General features: G+C 40.1%; 1 protein-coding gene across 1 annotated transcript; it reads right to left on the bottom strand.

Annotated features, from left to right (window-relative positions):
- On the bottom strand, window positions 1-18,397 carry CCNC (cyclin C). The gene is made up of 12 exons (XM_055714978.1): window positions 18,240-18,397; window positions 17,390-17,496; window positions 13,463-13,547; window positions 13,150-13,219; window positions 11,586-11,637; window positions 8,705-8,760; window positions 7,447-7,482; window positions 5,586-5,677; window positions 4,803-4,870; window positions 4,440-4,519; window positions 2,422-2,540; window positions 1-1,759 (listed from the first exon to the last, which is right to left on the bottom strand). Exons 1-12 carry the CDS (start codon window positions 18,269-18,271, stop codon window positions 1,705-1,707), a joined length of 852 nt encoding a protein of 283 aa, XP_055570953.1. The 5' UTR covers window positions 18,272-18,397; the 3' UTR covers window positions 1-1,704.
- Window positions 18,398-20,111: the final 1,714 nt, after the last annotated feature.

Genomic DNA, 20,111 nt, shown 5'->3' with positions numbered 1-20,111 from the left:
TCAAGTTGCATTGATTTATTTCTACTCCCCGAGTCCACATTACAAATAGCACATTTTAGACTTCAAGAAACAAAGGCAAATAGCCGAATTCCACTTCAACAATCAAATGTCTATAAAAAGGTATGGATCAAATGGCAACAAGAGTAGCAAAGACCAAAATGTATATATATATCTTTTATCTCACCACAGTGGATTGGGCTTGTTTACCTACAGTTTTATGAAAATAACCTGAACAGAAATAAATGCTAGTAGCCTAATGGGCTACATACACTTCAGTTATATTTCACTGAATGACCAGACAATTACAAAGTATTTGCAAAAACTGGGTTTTTATAAGGGGTCAGTTTTTGGAACCAAGACATATCTTAAAACAAGGGGTTTTAAGATTTTCCCTCCAGTATTTCAGACCAGTGAAATGTGTTGCTTCAGAGAAAAAAAAAAAAGCTGAAAAATGTTACTGCACTTTATTTTTTTATCATTCAATTTTTATACTTGGGCAAGTCAGCATTATCATTCAAAATGAAGTTGTACAGAACTTAATTTGAAACAAAGTTACTAAAAATAAAGAAATGTGATTTAGGCCAATTCCTGACTTCAGTGGGTATCTGCCTGAGTAAGAAACACAGGATATGGCCTTCTGGTTGAAGGAATCTCATTTTCTCCAGCACATAGTTAACCAAGGAATCCCATTTCAGTTATTCTACAGCGTTGCTCTTAACATCACAATTAAAATAACTAGCCAGCATGAAGCTCACCAAAAGCTTGATCCTCTTAAATAGATTCTCTAATGAACCACACAAATTCACACTAACAGTGAAGGCAGACTAACAGTGTATATCTTGTACAAAAAAATCCACCATAAAAATTAGCAATCATATCCAGATTTGTACTTGACTGAAATATTCCAATTGTACTATACAGTACATTTACTTTCAAAAAAAAAGAAATCCTAGTATGTTGGGGTTTTTAAATTCCTAATAATTGAAATGTTTTAGGAAAACTGCAGAATCACTGTACATATTGCACTTTTCTGGTAAGCTGGGCTATTACGCTTCATGGCAAAACTATCCAAATACATCTACTGAGTAAACCAGCATTTTTCTAATCCAAAAAAAGAAACTGAGTTTCTTTCCTGCAGCTTTCATTAAAACTGTAACAATATTCTTTGAATGCTCTTCTAGGATTTGTTTCTGAAAGACTGCTCTGTTACATGTTATAGATCCATATTCATTTTTTAAAAATCAGCAAAACTCAAGGTAATGAATAGATTTAACATAGAGTGCACTATCTTCCTTCAGTCACAAACAAAATGAAGACAACACAAGTCACTAATACAGTTACACTTAGGCTTCAGGTTTCTGTCGCTTTAAAAATAGTTCACTTCAATGGCAAGTTACAATTTTCTCAAAGAAACAAAACCAATATTGAACTATTTGTTTTGAGTGGATAGTGTTAATCTTTTTCAGCTTGGTTTAACATTTGATTCCTTACACTGAAAAATCTTAGTACATTTGTTCCAGCGTCAGAGAAAATGATGCGGTTTTAGAGAAAAAGCTTTCAAAATGCTTGACACAAGCTATTTATTCTTCAAGTTCTTTGTCACAGATGATACTAAAACCTTCTGTCCATGTCATGAACACAGGAAAGATCCCAGGATGTCTTGAGTGAGTCAAAGTGGTCCATAAAGGAATTCTTTGGAATGTCTTAAGATTGGCTATAACTAGAGTTCTGGCTACCATTTGGACCCTGTTCTCCTTCACTGTTTGAAAGAAAAAAAATAAAATAAAATAAAAAGCAAACCCACATGTCTTCAAAAAGAAGCATGATATTACATTTTTATCTTTCTTTTTAATTAAAAATATGGTACTCTGAAAGTAGTAAAAACCTTTTGAAGCAAAATACTTCAACATATACACAAATAGGTTAAGATATTCTGCCCATTTTCATAAAAAATGCAAAAGTTATTCTCAGAATGCATTAATAACTTCAGTGTATCTATTTGGATAAAAATTTAAGTATATCCCCATGCAGCTGTCTGCTGAATCTACTTCTGAAGTCAACATTTCAAAGTTGACATTACATAAGCATGTGCAAAGGAATTTGCATGCGCAGATTCCCAGTGACATTTAACCACAGTAATTAAATACAACATCAAGCAGGCCTGGTTCCAACGAATCTGGCCCAGCCATGGAGCCCCACACTGCAGCTCCTATTTTCTAAGCTGTATTGATCACATTCTAATTACATTAACAGTCTCCATAAAACAATGAATGTTCTGCTGCTTGCTAGCTCCTAACAATCAGGCTGACTGTAATAGAAAGGTCTGCACTGTAAAAACATATACTATACCTCAAATTAAACATTTACTCATTGTTAAGCTAGTAGTCCAGTTTTTCCATATGTATTAAGGAAATACAGTACCTGTTTGGAGGTGGTTTTGGTTTAGGCATTTTACTAAGAATAGTAGCCATCTCTTTCCTCTCATCAAAGTTCTTCCACTGCTCATACAGCTTCAGAATAACCCTGATTATTTCTAAAATCTAATTAGAAAGAAAAGAGATTCGAAGGTCAGACACAACAGTGATTTGATCTTTGTCATAGTCAGTTTAAGTATTAAACATGCCCCGAACTGAAATTAAGCAGCAGTTTTCATACTACAGACAGAGCTGTCCCACATTTAATCTGGTCTCACAATCAACCATTTCCATTATTATTTTGATTTAACTGTGAATGGAAACCTGAACAGAATACTTTCCTTCCCATTCAACTGTATATACCACTTCTCCTCCCCTGCAAGCTAAATAGCTTTTGATTTATTTATTTTCAACTACTGCCACAGCTTATAACTATGCTACTGGGAAAATACAGACACCCAGCAGCATAATTGCAGCTAGATGACCATGGATTACCAATACAGTAACTGATGATTATCAATGTTCTGTACACGGCAGAGGCACAGCGCAGGGAAAAAACAGTTGAAAACCACATAACATTGGTCTGAATTCTTTCCTCCCAACAAACAAAGAGCCTAGGAGTGTCTAAACACTTGTTGTTGTTGTTGATAATAAGAATGTAATTGTTGACATTTCTTCTTCCACTTCTATAAGCATAAGCATTTTCTACAAGTTTGGACATCTGTCTACTGCACCTCAACTACCTTAATTTTCAATTAAATTTCTAGTGCAATAGTCTACATAAAAGGTGGATAATGTTTGGTTCATAATTTGTTTCATCATTCTCTAAATTAATAAAGTAGACGACTTCTTTTTAATACATGGTCTTGATTAAGTACTAGAACAATATATATCCTTGAAAAAAAAGTCATAGTTGGCTAAGAGGCCCATGGCATTACTGTAAAAAAATCAAGCTTAGATTGTACTGCTGGCATAAGAACCAAGACATGTAAACATTCAAACATGTTCAGTATCAAGCTTATGGTAACCTTATCTGTCAAATACAGGTTGATTCTCCTCTGCTGCCAATTTATTATCAGCCTGCTTTTACACGCATGGCAGCATAATACACAGAGGTCTTGATGCAGCATTGCATCCACACTGTGCTTAAATTTGTAGATGAATCCTGGAATACAAATACGATGCCAGGATATCATCAGTGGTACAAAGGGCCACACTGATGGCACAGAGGGCAATGGTACATCTCATCCATAATGTGCTATTTAATTCCAATCAGTTTCAAAAAAGATAGACTGAAAAATACGTGGAGAGTGAAACACCGTGATAAGGAATATAAGTACTAGTTTGGCTTGCTTGCTGGAGCTAAACAAAGGTTAAAGAAATCATCCTAAAAAGTAAAAGGAACTAGTGAAGATGAAGAACATTACTGCACCTCAGAACCTTATCAGTCTATGAAAGGGATTATTTGACATAGCATTTGCAATAGCAGGAAACTCAACTGAATGATCATGACGTCCCCCTGTTTAATGTTGACTGAAGTCACGGTTCTGGTCATCCTGGAAGTGTCAAGAATGTTTTACACTCTGCTATACTATGCACATTTATTGGGAGAAAATGAGAACAGTATGTAGGCACAATGCTGAAAGGCTAATCAGAAAATCACATGCACTAGAATTTAAAAGTCAAACTCATACTGACAATCTTGAATGATGAAAAACCCTGGGAATTCTTTTTCTGGCAAAAAATGCAAAGGATATTTGGTTTCATATTTCCATCTGAAAATGGCAGCACCAGCAACACCGTGCTGTTATGCAATGGTTCTCCCTTGACTTTCAGGGCGGGGTGATAACTGAATGACCTGACATTGTCTCCCTCCCCAAGAGATCTACCTAATTTCAACAGCACCTAACATATGATCACTGAATGAAGTTCAAATCAGTACCACAGATATGTAAGACAGTAGTTCTATACCCATGACTACCGCTTCTGATCAGTCCACAAGAGGTGGCAGGAATTAAAGAGTACCTTTTCCATATCAACAGATAGCTCAGCAAACCATTGCCTTGCATCCTTCTGCTGGACAACACAGGCTACGTGTAGGCAAGCTGCAAAGATCAGGTAACATGGATGTTGAACAAAGATCCACTCTTGATACAGTCAGAAACATTCTATTTTTTATAAACACTACACAGCTCAACAGAGAAAACTTGGGATTAATATTCTGATTTTTCTTCAAGACTTTTTAAGTCTCAAGGCAACTGTGTCAGTACTGTATGAAACACAAATTGAAGCACCTTATGAGGGCACTCTAAGGAATGCTTGTTGGTAAGACGGTGCACAGAATACATTCATTTAAAGATGACAAGAGACATTACTTGTGTTACTTACCTAGAGCTATCATGAAAGGAGGGTACAGCAGACAAAGATCAGTTCTATATGTGTCATTCACTATCCTCCTGTATAAAAAAGAACTTGTAAGTATCGACCTATTCACCTTTAGACTATATGACTTCAAAAACTGCAGTCAATTTGTAAATAGTCAGTTTCCCAGATGGTAGAGGCAGTAAAGCTGCAGAGCAAAACAGCAAGGGAAGAGATCTCTTCCCTTATGAAAATCTCTCAAAGCCTTTCATTTTTTTCCTTTGTAGTCACAGCTGAAGTTTATCTGGAAGCACTTTTATAGTACCATAAATGTCTTTCTGCAGACGGTGTTAACATATACCATAAAATAACAATCCATGTTTCACAAATACGTTAAGGGCAAGCATAAAAGTAGTATTTTTACTGTCTTTCCATATTTGAAAAACAGTTCAAGACTGCTAACACAGCTAAAAAGCTCCTACATACTGCTTCCACCTCCTACAAGATACAACAGAAAGCCAACGTTTGTAGAAACAATACTTCTACTCATGGTCACCAGTAGTGTAAAAACTTGTGCTATTAGAGCTAGTCTAAAAATAAAAAATAGACCATTGCAAAGTAAACTCATTACAGGGTTAAAGACAGAACACGCTAAGTCAGGGACGTATACCTGCACAGGCTAACTAGGGCACCTTTTGTATTCAAATATGGCTAAGCCTACTTTTGGTTAACCATCTTTGAAGCATAACTGTTAGAACACTTGCTTTCTTGCTGAAAGGAGGCACTATTGTTAACCACTGTCTTCATTACCATGCGAGAGGTAGCAGCATGTCTTCTTGGCCCATATCTTGCACATATTGGAGCAAAGGTCTATAAGGATGATATACTATCAAACAGCAGTCCTAGGAAAAATGTCAGTGGGATAAAAGTTAAGATTACAATGCAGAATGTTTTGTCAGTTCATATTAAAAACATTTGGTTCACAAGTCAATTACTGATTATTTTTTTTAAGCAGCTTTCCAACACCTAACCCTGCTCTAATGAGGACAGTGCTCTCTCCAGAATACCATTACATAGCATGGTTGCCAGTCTGTCAACGTCCTTCCCCTAAGAGAGAGAGAAAGCCACATCTGCAGCACACTGAAACCTCATTTGCTTACAAACCCGTAATTCCCACTTGGAAATACAAAACACTGCCAAAAAACAGTCTGTCACTAAAGACCATACACAGAAAGCATGCCAAAATAATTGACACTGGTTTGGAAAAAAGGAAAGAAAGAAAAAAGTCCACTGCTCTCAAATCCCCTCTTTTCAGGCCCAGCTTGGTGTAAACAAGAAGGAATAACCCTCGCTGAAAGCAGCCAACTGTATGGATACTATAAGGGAAAAGCTGCATTAAGTTACATGTGCTGAACACTGAAGCACAACACAGTTATTATCCATACTATATATTGCATAGCATACTGGAAAAGTAAGTTAATCCCCAAAATGTAACTTCTTGCAAATGCAGTTACTTGTGATAAAACTCCTGCCTACAAAACTCAACAGTTACTGCCGTGTACAGCACCAGTATCAAGGACTAAATCTAAATGGGATATCTAAAAAAAGAGTTATAACAACTGTAGGCACAGACAAAAAAATCCCTGGATCCGACCTCCTCTGTGTCCTGTTCCCAAAACACATCCTTTCTTAGTTGCTGCCTAACTCACTAGGCTCCTCCCTGGTTTCTCTCTCCTTTTCTCGGCACTTGAGCAGAACTACTCTAGTACAGCAAGCTGGGTGCCTAACCCATCCAAGTCCAACCCTTATGAATAAATTAGGCACTAAGCCCCCTGAGAAGCCTGGGTTGCATTCTTCCAACTGCCCTAGAAAACACAGCAATGGGATAGCAAGCCTTACAAAAAGCAGGTACACCTTCTTTCTGTGAAAGTGGCTGGAAGAAAATGTCACATTGCGCTCCCTTCATCCACCAGCCTAATAGTTACAGCACCGCCTCAGGAAATGGGAGGCCCTCAGGTTTCTTCCTCACAGGACTGAAACCCACATCTCACTTCCTAGAAGATGTCTCTAATTACCAGGTTATACATTAGCCTGAGTGGGATACTACCCACACCTTCTGCTGAAGCTGTAACGTATATGTATAGCTCCAGATTCTTCCAGGCAAGAAGAGGAGGCCATAGAAAAATACAACCCTTTATGCTCCTGACAGGCCACTCATCTGGGGAAATAAGGATACTGACTTCCTAGTCTCTGCATCAAGACTTAAATATAGTTACCTTTCTTTTAAAAACAGAAGCCATCCCGGAAAGAGAACTTAGGCTTTACCATTCCCAGCAGCGCTCTAATCACTAGGATGCAGAGCTGTACACACTCTGCCCCCACCGCTCACAGGCTGCCCTCCTTACTGTTGCTAAGTCCAGCCTCAACACAAAGAGGTGAGAATGCCCTCACTCAGCCTAGATAATAGCACAGTAATTATGGCATTCTGCTGAAAATGTAAATGTTAGACCTTCATGGACATCATTCTAAAATTGGAGTGGGAAAAAAAACAAGGCAGCATAATGTGTATTTCATAGTACAAAATTCACAATATTATTCATCAGTAAAAAGTAAACTGAGGCAACAGTATTTAAAAAAAAAAGGGTAAACCACAAAAAAACCCACCACCTACCATTAATTCTAAGAGATAGAATTCACATTCTAGTATCTGCAAAGAAGTAAAATCACAGTTAAAAAGCAGCATGTTTCAGACAGTAGAAACAATTAACTGGCATTCAGTTTAACATCATGAATGCACAGGAATTCTCAACACATTTCCAACAGTGATAAATGCATTTCATCTGAAACTACAAGACCAAAGAAAAATCAAACTATTATTAGCCATTGCCTTACCACGATTATAACTTAACTCTAGTCATAGTAACAATGCATTTAAACATTTTGGATCAAGTTTACTATGAAAGACTACTTCACAGACAGTACTTCTCTGATTTATTTCAACACCTGGCAGCAGCAAATCGTTCCTAGTGTATAAACATTTAACATCAATAGAGAAGTTCTTTTGTAGCATTAGAGCCTCTTTATCAGGCCAAATGGCCTTTTGAAATATTTTCAGATTTAATTTCATATGAAATATTCTGTTCAATTGTAACAACTAAATCAGCTCTCATTTTCCATAGAGCTAGTGATGTACTAGTGATATCAAGGAAAAGACAGGACCGCTTTGGCTACAGGAAAGCAGTACTCTGAAATATATTTCCATTTGCCTTTATCTATAAAATAGCAGCAGCCCAGTTTTATTGCAAGGTCTTAAGATATTTTATATTCTGATGTATCATTTGGCTTTCTAGATTGGGTGAAAAGCAAATCAACAAAAAAGTAGTATTTGTCACAGTCAATCTAAAAATAATGAGATCTGTTTAACTTTCAAACACTACAGCACAGGTCAAAACTGGTTTCAAGAAAAATTACATTTCTCAGCATTGTGACTGAGAATGCCTTGCAAACCACTGGTAAATCTAAATTTTAAATAACAAATAAAAATTATTTTTAAAAGGCCATTACATTTTACAGGCAAAATAAAACTGCTCATGTGTGCAAGGGCTATTTACCTTCCCTGGAGCAATGTATTTGTAAACAAGAAGATTCAAAAAAAGCTAAATCTCTTTTTCTATCATACCATATAAAAATTATTATTTCAGTCACCCAGTCACGTCACTTCTCTTTATAGCATTCCTGTCAATGATTTAAGGAAAGGAGATTATGTAAGATTTATTACTTTAAAACTAACTTTCCCAATAATCTATCCAAACTAATTATCAGCAACCTGACATATGAGTATGAAAAATATTTTTTATCTTAATTTCCCGCTAACAATTACTTGTCTTTTAATTTCTTTGATCAAGTTGTATTTCAAACGGCATACTTACATGGTTCATCCTATAAGGAAACTCCTTCGGAAAGGCATATGAAAACCTAGTTTTCACTACAGTAAAGAGAAATCAGTATGTTAAAAATTATGTAATTAATACTTTTTACTTCTTTCCATTTCTATTAATTCATCTGTATATAGCTCTTAAAATCCACTTCGTTGCACAACCGCTTGCAGTACAAAAGGTTTGTATTTGAAAAAGAAAAGTTATAAAATTCAAGATCCTGAAAGGAAAATACACCTGAAATCCAGATTTGCACAGATACTCTGCCAGAGTCATCTGTCTGCTGCTTTGGGCACTATTAAATCTTCTGGTTAACAAGCAACTAGCTTATGGGTACCTAACTTCCCACAAGTTATCATTCACAGAGCTATCAAGCTACTGATGTCACCCCAAATGTGGTGATCTCTTCAGGATCTCAGTTCCAATGCTAAATCTAACTGGATTTTTCAAGTGGGATTTTTTACATATGCTTGATCCTTCAATATGCAAGAGTTTAAACCACTAATGCAGTCTTCAAAAAGCAAGATCAATGGCAGGGTGAGGGAGCTCAGCCAAGAGATCTTGCATGTCCACCATGTAAAGATTTTGGATATGCAAAAAACAGGCTCAAATGCAAAGCAAGAAGTCAGCTCACCACAGTGCAGATCAATAATGTCCTAGGCACTGGTTATCAGACATTTCAAGGGTGTTTCTCTCTTTGAGACAGCTAAGCATATCATACGATTCAAGACACTTGCCTCCAAAAGAATGTTAAATACATCCTCTGTTTTCTAGCTTGTGATGATCACTGATTTAGATACCTAGTTATCTTCATCCATTTTACACAGAAAACAGGTACCAATAGCGCACTGATAAGAATTACATTAAATTGCAAAAATCAGAATGATCTCATACTAGAATGCTGAGCAAAGAAAAACTTAAGTACACTTGAGATACAAATTTGAGATTTGTACAAATGAAACTTTTAAAAAATCTATTTTAAGTCCTTTTCCCCCAAGGAAAACAGGTAATATTTAACACCCTGGAAGTCGACAATATTCCTTGTATTAATGACAGAAAGCATACTATGAACTGATACTACCTCCAGAAAGTCAGCCGTTTGCTTTGATGAAAAGATAGCATCGGCCCTCTGGACTAAAGACTTCAACAGTTAGACCTATGGTGGACTTTGCTAGAAAATTTCCTGTAGGACAGTAAGACTAGGCAATTGGCTGTAAAATTTAATTATTTCAAGAAAGAGAAGAATGAGTAAAACAGGTTTCCTAAGAAGCACACAAACTGAAAAGATACACAGTAAAAAAATAAACCACTTTGAGGGGGAAGATATGGAAACAAAATATTTTTCCCACAAAACAAGCTGCAGACACAACCATATGGAGCTGTCCTTTTAGTAAGCTGTGGAAACAGAGCAAAAAGCTTTTGAAGAGGTTGCCAGAAACCAATCTGAGATTATTTTCCTTACAAAAGAAGCATGTGTTACTAATTTCATGTTTCTACCTAACAAAAAGCAAACAAATCTTTTCAACTGGCCACTATTTTGCTATTACCCCTTTTGTTAGCTTTCTTTTACTTGCCTTGCCTCTTTTTTTTTTTTTCCTTTTGTATGAAGACCTCCAGAAAAACCTGCTGTGTGCTACTGTAACAACCCTGGTAAAGTAAAGCCAAGTAGAATAAAAGACCCAAAAGCTACAAAAAAGCCTGTTGTCTTTTTGTCCCCACTTCCATGAAATCCAGGGTACTTATCAGGTTAAGCAGGGCTTCTAGGTCTGAAGGAAGAATTGTGCAGGAAATCTTCTGTGGGATTCCAAGATTCATGATTTTCAGAAACAGCACAGCTCAGGACTAGAAGCCCAAGTAAAATCAGCTACTGCATATTTACCAAAATCCATCTAACTTTTTCATTGAGGCATCAAAACTGCCACATTTATCTGTGCTTTGAGATGCTACTGATGTAAAAATAGCAACTGTTATTGTTAAATCCAGTACTGGTATTGGTCATGCTGGCACTGAATATGTGTTTCAGTTCCTGGTGGTGGAACTGTCATACAGCCAGCCCATGGACTGATACACTTACTGCATGTGGAGGCTACAGATGCAGCCAGTCACCTGTCCCCTCAACGGCTAAGAGGGATTTTGAAAGCGCTGACCTATATTTTGAAAAGCACAGCCAGGAATTGCTTATTGAGAGCAGCTGGACCTTCTGGGTCAAATTATAGCATTCAGTTAAGGAAGCTATCACTTTAAGACCATGATGGGTGAGATGCAAGTTACAGGAACTGGGAAATGTAAGGCAAGTGGGATTGAGAATAAAGTAACTACAGTGTGATTTTATTGCATTTATTTGTGAACAATATATAGGTTATTAAATGTATTTTTAGAAATAAGTACCATGTGCAAAGACTGATTTTATGATGGCAGAAAAAAGGATTAAAAAAATAAGAAGTTATATAGCCTAGCAAAAATTCTGAGAACATGTACTTCCATGGAGCCATACCTTTTATAAAACAGACAAATAAACCCCTAAGTTTCCAGTTCCACCTTTGAGTAGTTCAGAATTCAATTTACTACTAGAGACTGTTTATAAACCTCAGTAGTTTAATTCTATTACTTTGTTTTTATTTATGCTTGGCCTAAGTTCCAACCAGGATAAACCAATACTAATACAGAAAGGACCCTTCTGTTTCAGTATTTAGAAAGGGAAGTTACTTATTCTAGATGGCTTTAACTGGCCCCTAGCAGTCAACATGCAAACCTCCCCATGACTTGATAAAAAGCTACCTTCTAAGAACAAGCAAATAAAAAAACTCACAAAGAAAATGTCTGATCTCCTTATAGAGATACCTAACTAAGTATAGTGAAAATCACTGATACTTACATACAGAAGTAGCAGCAGAAATCAACCTTGTATTTGAAACAACACCAAATTCCTGAAGAAAAAGAATGGTAAATAAGGTGAACCACCTGAAATACCATATATTCGCACTGTTATCCCATTAAAATAATGGCTTCTTACTAACTGGGCTTATTTATGCAGCATTTCTTTTCTTTTTTCCCCCACCCCTTTTTCTTTCCTTTTTTTTTTTTTCGTTAAATAGGGTAAACTCTTCAGTAAATAGTTTTTCATTGATTAGTTACTTTGTTGTTTGAGTTGTGAGGAATAGTTAACACTTATGAGAGCTACTAAAGCCACAAAAGCTCAGTTAGCTAACAAGCTACATATAAAATAGACAAGAGGGCTTCAAGAAGGCATGTTGTTACTACTTTACCCACTTGGAGAGAAAACTGCCTTTAGAAATCTGTCATTAACTACCTTTTTTTATTAGTTTCCATGAAGCCTTAGCTCCTTTGCTGAGACAGTCAGCAAGCTGAAAACTTCCTGTATAGTGTTCTTTTAGAGAAGTGCATACCTGAATCATTATTGCTATATCTGCCCTCTAAAGTTGCAGGAGCTTTAGCATAAGGAAGGCTGCACAGACTTGTATTTGTTCTAAAATACAAGGTGCATCTGTATATATACACTCCATGTCTGTACTTTCTTAAAGGCATAATTAATAGGCTGATTAAAAAAACGACTTTCTCCAATATTCTGCATCTTTCTCCTTTCCTTCATCTCTTCCAAACACTGAAAGGTATCACAGTATTTGTACAGACAACAGCATCACATGTAGACACTGGTTTAGCAGGACTGCTTCTACCATCTACTAGGTATTTGAGTTCCTCCTGTAAAATTCATTAGTGCTGACATATCATAAATTGGCCAATTTGATTTTTTTCCATTATGCAGACACTTCTCAAACAGCTGAAAAACTTCTTGCATTACAGAGGATTAAAAGCAGCACCCAGCTGATGCTAACCCTTGTCCACAGTCAAAGTGGACTTCTAATAGTGGAGGAGTGGAGCCTTCTCACCACTATCCCTCATGGGTCAGTTCCTTCTTATAATTTCTCAAAGACAGTGTATAAGCTACAACATACTTTTAATTCAAGTAATGAAAGTGTGGTAAACTCTGAGGATCCCTCACTATATGAAAGGGAAAAGGATAATAAGGAAAAAATTTGAAATTATGTTTTAAAGTTTGAGTAAACATAGATAAGGAAAAACACACCAGAAAGGAGACACTACACAATGTAAGATATAGTGTATGTAAATATGTAAACACTATCACAGTGAAACAGCTATTTAAAATACCCTTTTCAATTTTCAGACACCCCTCAGGGTTAGCAATTCAGACAAAGTAATGAAAGATCAAATACTAAATAACATGTTTGAAGGCCTTCTCCATGTCCTTTTCTTAAATGCTATAGAAATCTATACAAAAAAAAGAGAAGGTTTCAACCCCCAAACCATGAAGAATGACAAAAAATTTAAAAGTCCTAAACGTTTTCTCTCTCTCTCATACATCACATAATTTTACATTAAAAAATTGTAATACTTCATACCTCTACTTTGGATGCCAAAAACACACACGTAGGAGCCATTAATACTGGATCTATACTTTTTAGGGAATATCTGAAATGTTATAACAAAATTATAATATGTTGTTTCATACATGTAGAACGATTAATCTATTAAGAGCACCACACTTCCTTTTGAAAACGCAAAGCTTAAGTTAACTTTATTAGCATAAAAGCTTTACACCATCCAGAAAACAAAAGTGGCACTGTTTTTAAGACAGAACTGCATTTTAAAAGGGCTACCAAAATGTGCCTAGCAAATGTTTTATTCTTGTACCGTCATAGTAAACAGTCCTACCTGGCATAGAATCTCTTGAAGTAGACTGTAGCAGTGGCAATAACTTGTTGTCTTAATTTAAGATGTTCACCTAAAGCCTGGATAACTTAAAAAAAAAAATTAACAAAAGCTTGAGTTGAGTTTTTACAACAATCTGACACCAAAAAGCAAAGGACCTCAAAGCATGACTAGTGCTGGAGATTCTAAGGAGCAGCAGCACAGTCTTCTCCCTGACTTCAGGTACATTGTTCTGGTGAGGCAACATGTTGCTGCAAACCTACAGACCTGCAAGTGAAGCAGCAGCACTGCATCCTGAAGCTCGTGGACACCTTCAAAAAGGGAAAGATAACTTGACTTCACTGTGTACGAAGTGAGTATGACCTTTAAGAAGATGACAACACAAATCTCAGAAGGGTAAAGCTTGGGTATTCCATTTTTGAGCAAAACAAATTAAACACTTAAAATATAAGCCCATGGCTTTTCAGTGCCATGCAGATCGGATGGGGGTTTTTTCAAGCAACTAAAGCTGCCAACACAAACATGGTCAGTAAATTTGGCAGAGACAGCAGGTGTTAAAAAAATGACATATTTAGTCTAGGGAGAGGGGGTGGGAGACCAGAGGATGCAGTCAGCTGCTCCATCACAGTGGTCCTCTGCCAGCTGGCCAAGAAACAACCCTGGTGTCATCTGTGCAGGTAGCTCTTGTTTGGCCTCCCAGGCAAAGGAAAGGTGCCAAGCAAATTAGATGCATCAAGCTGGGATTAAGAGCAAGGGTTGGATACAGAGAACGGCACAGTGAAACATAAGGTTGTTACTTGTTATTTTTCCCATACTTCTTCATGGCCATTACTCTGAGCAAGGCTCAGCTGTGTGAAGACTCCCTCTTCTTTTTCACATCCCTCACCAGAAATGTCCAAAGCAATAATTTAAAATACACTTAAGTATATATTTAAAATACACACAGCAAGATCAAGACAACAACCACCAATGGGAAAAGCAAACAATTCTGTTATCAAGCATCGCTAAATTCCTACTCTCTACTTAAGCAAGCAAGTCCAGATTTTTTTCCTTGTACTCTTATCCCATATCCCTTGGGAACAGTCAGGGTACACCCTACTCTCACTTTTCATTAACATCACAGCATTTTAAAACACACAAATATCAAGGACATTGTTGGCTAGGAAAGGGCTGAACACAGGAGGAGAAAACCACCCTGAACAGCACTGGTGATTGGTAACTTTTTTGTTTCCCACAGGAAAAAATAACTAATCTGTCACCCACTATGATTACCCAAAGCCACATTTAGTCCCTGTCCATGTCATACCACTCTTTTCCTGAAGAGAAGAATGGCAAACTGAGACTAGTTTGCCAGTGACAGTAGCACAAGCAATACTGCCAGAAAGGAGGTTAAGCCTGGTATGCAATGTCTGTACAAATGTTAAAACATTTATCAACATACCTTGAGAGGTTTGAAAGGATTTTTCCCTTTGATTTGACTATGGGGCTACAAAGCTGTCCTACTACTAGGGCATCAGAAAAATTCAAATATTAAGCTAAACAGAATTCTCCAAATATGTTTCTTACTCCCATGGGATTTTCAGAACAGTTAGGCCATCTGCTGTCAGAGAAAAATCAAGTGCAGTTTAGGGAAAAAAAATGGACAAGAGCCTAGAGAGACTTAATGAAATGGAAGCTTGTATATGCTGGGACAAAGTCCAATACTTGCAATTAATTTTTAAATATTTTATAATTATTAAATACAATTAAATTTATAATTATATAAATAATAAACTATATAAATATTAATAAATATAAAATATAAATATAAATAATTGCTATATAAAATATACATTTATAAATAAATATAATTAGTTATTAAAATATAACTATTGCATTATTTATTTCCTTGTGTTTACAAAAAAAAGTGGTTTCAGTGGCTTTTTTTTAAATCAAAATTGTTTCAAATCTGGTATCTTGAGTAGCCTGTAACACAAACATTACAGCTTCTGCCCTAAACTACAAAGGGAAATCAATTAATGCACTTTTTAATCAAAAACTCTATTAAGACTCGGTGATCCAAAGAGAGAAATGAACATCAATTTCCTTTTTTTGAACTATTTTAGAAGATGATAGTTTTCCTTCTCTACAGTATTCTAAGTAGTTGCACGTGGCCATACAGCCAGTTGGTGATCTACTGCACTTGTTTTCCAATGAGGAGGCAGCAGGAAACGGCCTCTCTCCAGGCAATTTTTGGGTTGCTTTAAGGAACAACCATCTCCTGGGCAGACACATGCTAAATGTGACAAGCTGTGGCTGAGACTTGTATTCCTACCCAGGTAATGCACAAGGTAGGAGCAAAGAAAGGGAGGCTCTATAAACTCAAAGCAGGGTCCCTCTTCAGAGGCAGGTGATGATACAACATGTACCAAGGGTTTGAACATGGCAAGCTCTGCCCAAGCTCCCACCAGTACAGTACACAGTCCCACCTGACTGTCCTCCCCCCATGAAGATGCCTCTCTTTGCTACAGAAGGGCTGAACGCCCAGCAGCACTCTCTCCTCCAGGGTAGGCCACGTCCTTACACACACAAGGGTGATACTGGCAGAGCTGTTCTCCAGCTGCCACATGTCACACACTGTACCTTCAGGGGAGACAAGGAGTGCCAAGGAAAAGAAGCCTGAGAACCACAAACTGAAACCACCCTGTCTACTTTATAAATCCTTATTTACTCAAGAAAAATACTGAAGTGGAACATTTATTAAAAAAGCCTATTTCATAATTCAAATTAACACTAGCGAAAATTAGCATACAAATACAGATTTAGAAATATCAGAATCCCATCTTCTCTTTTTGCATTATGAACTATGACACTTTGTTTTAAACTCAAGGAATTTCAGGAATTGATCAAATAGGTAAATCATTGCTAGCTTGATTTCCTGGTGCCAAATAAGCAATAACACAGGTGTATCCACAGCAATCACATGTGTAGCATATCCAGTTATTACAAAAACAGCTAAGCTAAGGGAGACGCTGGGATAAAGATCTTCCACAGATATCATTCCAGCACTGACATAAATTCTTCCAGGGACCTTGGGAAAGTCATTTAACTTCTCTGTCTGGCCAGACAGCTGAAAAAATAAGCATTCTGTACTTTAAAGGACTGCTGTGAAAACTGTTTAAAGAGCTGCCTGCAAACAAATTACTACTCTAACAATACTTTTTGCTTAGGGAGATTTTTTTAAAATGCTGAACAATTACACAGAAAAGAGTTTAAGTGCCTGCGTAAACTGATACTCTCCAATGCAACTATTCATATGGTTAAATGCTTTGCAGGATCAAGTAAGTCTTGGATAACTTCACAGACAAGCCCCAAACTCTTTGGGAGAACAGGCTGCCTGCCAACAGCTATTAAAAACTTGTAGACAATCTGAGAGCCACCCGGTGCTGAGGAATCAGTCACGAGGCAAGACACAGGCTGTGGCGCAGGTCTTAAAGAATGTAACTGAACACAGATAAGTTTCCAAGCTTTGCAGTTTAATGGGCCTGCACAGGTCAGCTCCAATACTTACCACAGCCTAAGAGCCCACCTAGTCTGAGTATCAGTGCTTGACACTGAGCCTTTAATATGCTAGCTTAGCAGTTTCTGCTCACTTCTCCTCCTTTTGGTAAGAACTTCTTGAAGATAAGAAAATGTACTACGTTTTGTTCCATCACAGGTTAAAACGTTGTATCTACTGCTAACGTGTCTGTAAGTTCTCCTGAAATTGCGTTAACACAACTAATAGATGACAATGTTATTGATATTGCAGCTCATTGTTAAAACAGGTTGTGAAAGTATATGTAATACCATCGTGAAAACATTACATTCTCTAAGCAATTCAACCTTGCATTTAAACATGGCAGATACTGTACAGATTCTGTGGCAGAAATAAAAATAAAACAGTTTTACCATTAGTAAAAAATATCTGTAGTTTCCAATATTCTTCTTCAGTCAGAAATTTCAAGTCTTTCTGGCGTTCCTTCAATAGATCTTGTTTATCCAAAATCCACTGTAAACTGAAGGGAAAAAAATTTCAACAGCTTTGCCAACATGAGACAAAGTCGCCTGTACAAACAGGCCACCGACTAAGGCTGGGGGCTAAAGGGCTAATGACCGTTAACCAAGCCACATAACAAGCTTCACAAGCAGCGCTCACTAGGGCTTTCGAAGTTAAGACATCTGAAAAACCAGCACCCGGCAGAGGCTGCGGCCGGCCTGTGCTGGCAGGAACCGCGGCAGCTGCGCAGGCCCGCGGCACCGCCGCACGCCAGCAGGGCCTCCGCTGCACCGAGCCCGCCGCCGGCACCCCCGTGCGCCTCGACGCCCTCAGCACCAAGGCTCTTAACGCAGCACAGCCTCGGCTGCCACCGCTGGGGATAGGCACAGCACAGCCCTGGGACCGCCACTGCCCGCACCCGGCCGCCTGAGCCCACCGGCCCGCTCCCGGCGCGCTCGAGCACTTCCGAAGCCACGGCGGGGCGAGGCCGGCGGGCACGGCGGCAGCGGGAGAACGGCGCGGCTCCGGCTGCTCTCGCCCTCCAGCCCGGCTCCCGCCGGGGCCCCGCGGTGGGCAGGCCCCGCCGCCGCGGCGAGACGCGGCCCAGCACCGCGCCGCTGCCCTCGCCCCCGCCGGGCCTCCCACCGGAGCCTTGGCCCGCTCCCCCGGCCCGGCCCCGCCGCCCGCCCCTGCAATGAATGGACAAAGCGCGGCGGCGGCCCGTTGCCCCCTGGCCCCCCACCCCGCGGCCGCGGCACCCACTAGTGCGAGCTCTGCCAGAAGTTCCCGGCCATGGGGAGGAGAGGAGAGAGGAGGAGGCGCCCGGGCCCGCGATGCCCCGGCCCCGCCGCGCCAGCGCTGCCGCCCCCGCGCCGGCAGCAGGAAGGAGGCGGCCGCCGCCGCCCCGCGCCCGCCGCTGCCGCCGGCCGGCAACATGCGGCACTGGGAACCGTTCCCCTGCGCGCGGGTTCCGCCGGCCCTGCCAGGCCCCGCAGGTCCGGCTGGGGGCAGCTGACAGCGGCCCGGTGCCGTGGCCTAGCTGCCGCGTTCTGACGGCCCCCACAGGGGCTGCCGGAGCCCCGCCGCCGCGGGCCGTGGGAGCCGCTTGGGGTCCCGCCGCCTGAGAAGGGCGCCCTGCGCCCCGCTGCCCTCAGAGGCACGGGGCGGCCTGGGCCATGAGGGACCGCCGGAGACCGTCCAGGCCAACCGAAGGGGCACCTGCCACCAGACCAGGGACCAGACTGCTCAAAGGCACGTCCACCCTGATGGGACATCCACAGCTTCTCTGGGCAACCTCCTGCACTGTCTCACCACCCTCATCATAAACAATTTCTTGCTTATGTCCAGTCTAAACCAGCCCTCTTTCAGCGTAAAAACGCTGCTGTCTAAATTTGGTACCAGTCTGCTCACAATAAGGCCCCAATTGGCACCACTGGCTGGTGGTCCCAAAAAGACCACTTATTTGTCTCACGCTGTCTCCACCTCACCTTAAATTTATGTTACCATTCCCAAGGTGTCAGGGCTCAGCTTGCTCTGGGCTGGAATGTTCCACATTGGAGACAGCCTCTGGAGGTAATTTTTGAAGTTTCACAGTAAGAACCTGAGTCTAAATCTTTTGGAGCTTTCTATTCATGCTTTTCCCTGCAGTGGCATACAAAATGCTCACAACTCTCAGCTTCTGAGTGGGATCTGAGACGTATTAACTCGCGTACTGCTGGAAAGGGTACGTCAAGGCAGGAGCCGTGGGTCCCCGTGCCTGCCCTGCTGCTGGGATGCAGCGCTCCTGTCAGTGTGCACAAGGAGGGAGGGAGGGGGGGATGGTGCCTTCATTTCCTCAAGCAGCACTGTCACTAGGGGAAGTATGCCTGAGTTTTGCAGCGAGATCAGTAAAAAAGGATGTATTTAAAAAGTCTGAAGGGGTCTGACTGACACTAGCTGTCGCCTCCCAGGTGAGCAAACCTGCCTGGCTTTTGGCAGGGCTGGGAGTGTACGGCCACCAACAAGGGACCCTGAGCAAGGCTGCTGGAACTGAAGCAGTTAGGGGCCAAGTATCCACATTCCTATCACACTCTAGCTAAAATCCCACTCTGCATTTTGGGAGAGGGCTCATTAATGCCATTTAGCAGCATGTAGCAGTGCCCGACAGCCCTTGGGGCTGAGATGGGTCCTGGGCTGTGGGCAGGGTGAGGAGAGCCGCAGGGGGTGGGCAGGGACAGCCAGGGCTGTGGGTGCCCTCGGGACCCTGGCACATTGTGATGGTGTATGGTGCACCAGGACAGATGCACTAAAAGGGACCTCTTTGTTCCATGAGATTTAATATTTCACCCAACCATGTTTGCATTAAAGCTGCTGTCTAAATCAAGCTTTTGCCCTTTATTGCCTTTGCTTTCCTAAACAGTTTCCTAGTTTGCTAATGAACTAAAAATGTTAAAGAGATGAAACTCATGGGGTCTTGAAAGCAAGCTCTGCCTATGTTCAGTGGTGCCAGAAGTTACATTCATCTCTTCCCCTCCCCTGTCCTCCACATAGACCATACACAAAATTGTGGATTGAGTAAGTCAGTCCTGAGTGCGTTGCCCATTTCCACACCTACTCCAAAATCTACAGTCTGACTTGGTTACCTCTAATGAGGAC

Source organism: Falco cherrug, chromosome 6 (genome assembly GCF_023634085.1).
Source record: "Falco cherrug isolate bFalChe1 chromosome 6, bFalChe1.pri, whole genome shotgun sequence".
Classification (NCBI taxonomy): domain Eukaryota; kingdom Metazoa; phylum Chordata; class Aves; order Falconiformes; family Falconidae; genus Falco; species Falco cherrug.
Note: the sequence above shows the minus strand (reverse complement) of the source record. Positions and strands in the feature narration are given on the sequence as shown.

What these genes read in the sequence shown, in the direction of transcription:
- CCNC (XM_055714978.1), bottom strand. Translation starts at nt 18,271, where the DNA reads ATGGCCGGGAACTTCTGGCAGAGCTCGCACTA. An exon ending in TCTATCTCTTAGAATTAATG is followed by an intron (nt 5,678 to 7,446) that starts GTAGGTGGTGGG and finishes CATTTTTCCTAG; the next exon opens with GACTGCTGTTTGATAGTATA. An exon ending in TCCTTTCATGATAGCTCTAG is followed by an intron (nt 4,520 to 4,802) that starts GTAAGTAACACA and finishes TGATCTTTGCAG; the next exon opens with CTTGCCTACACGTAGCCTGT.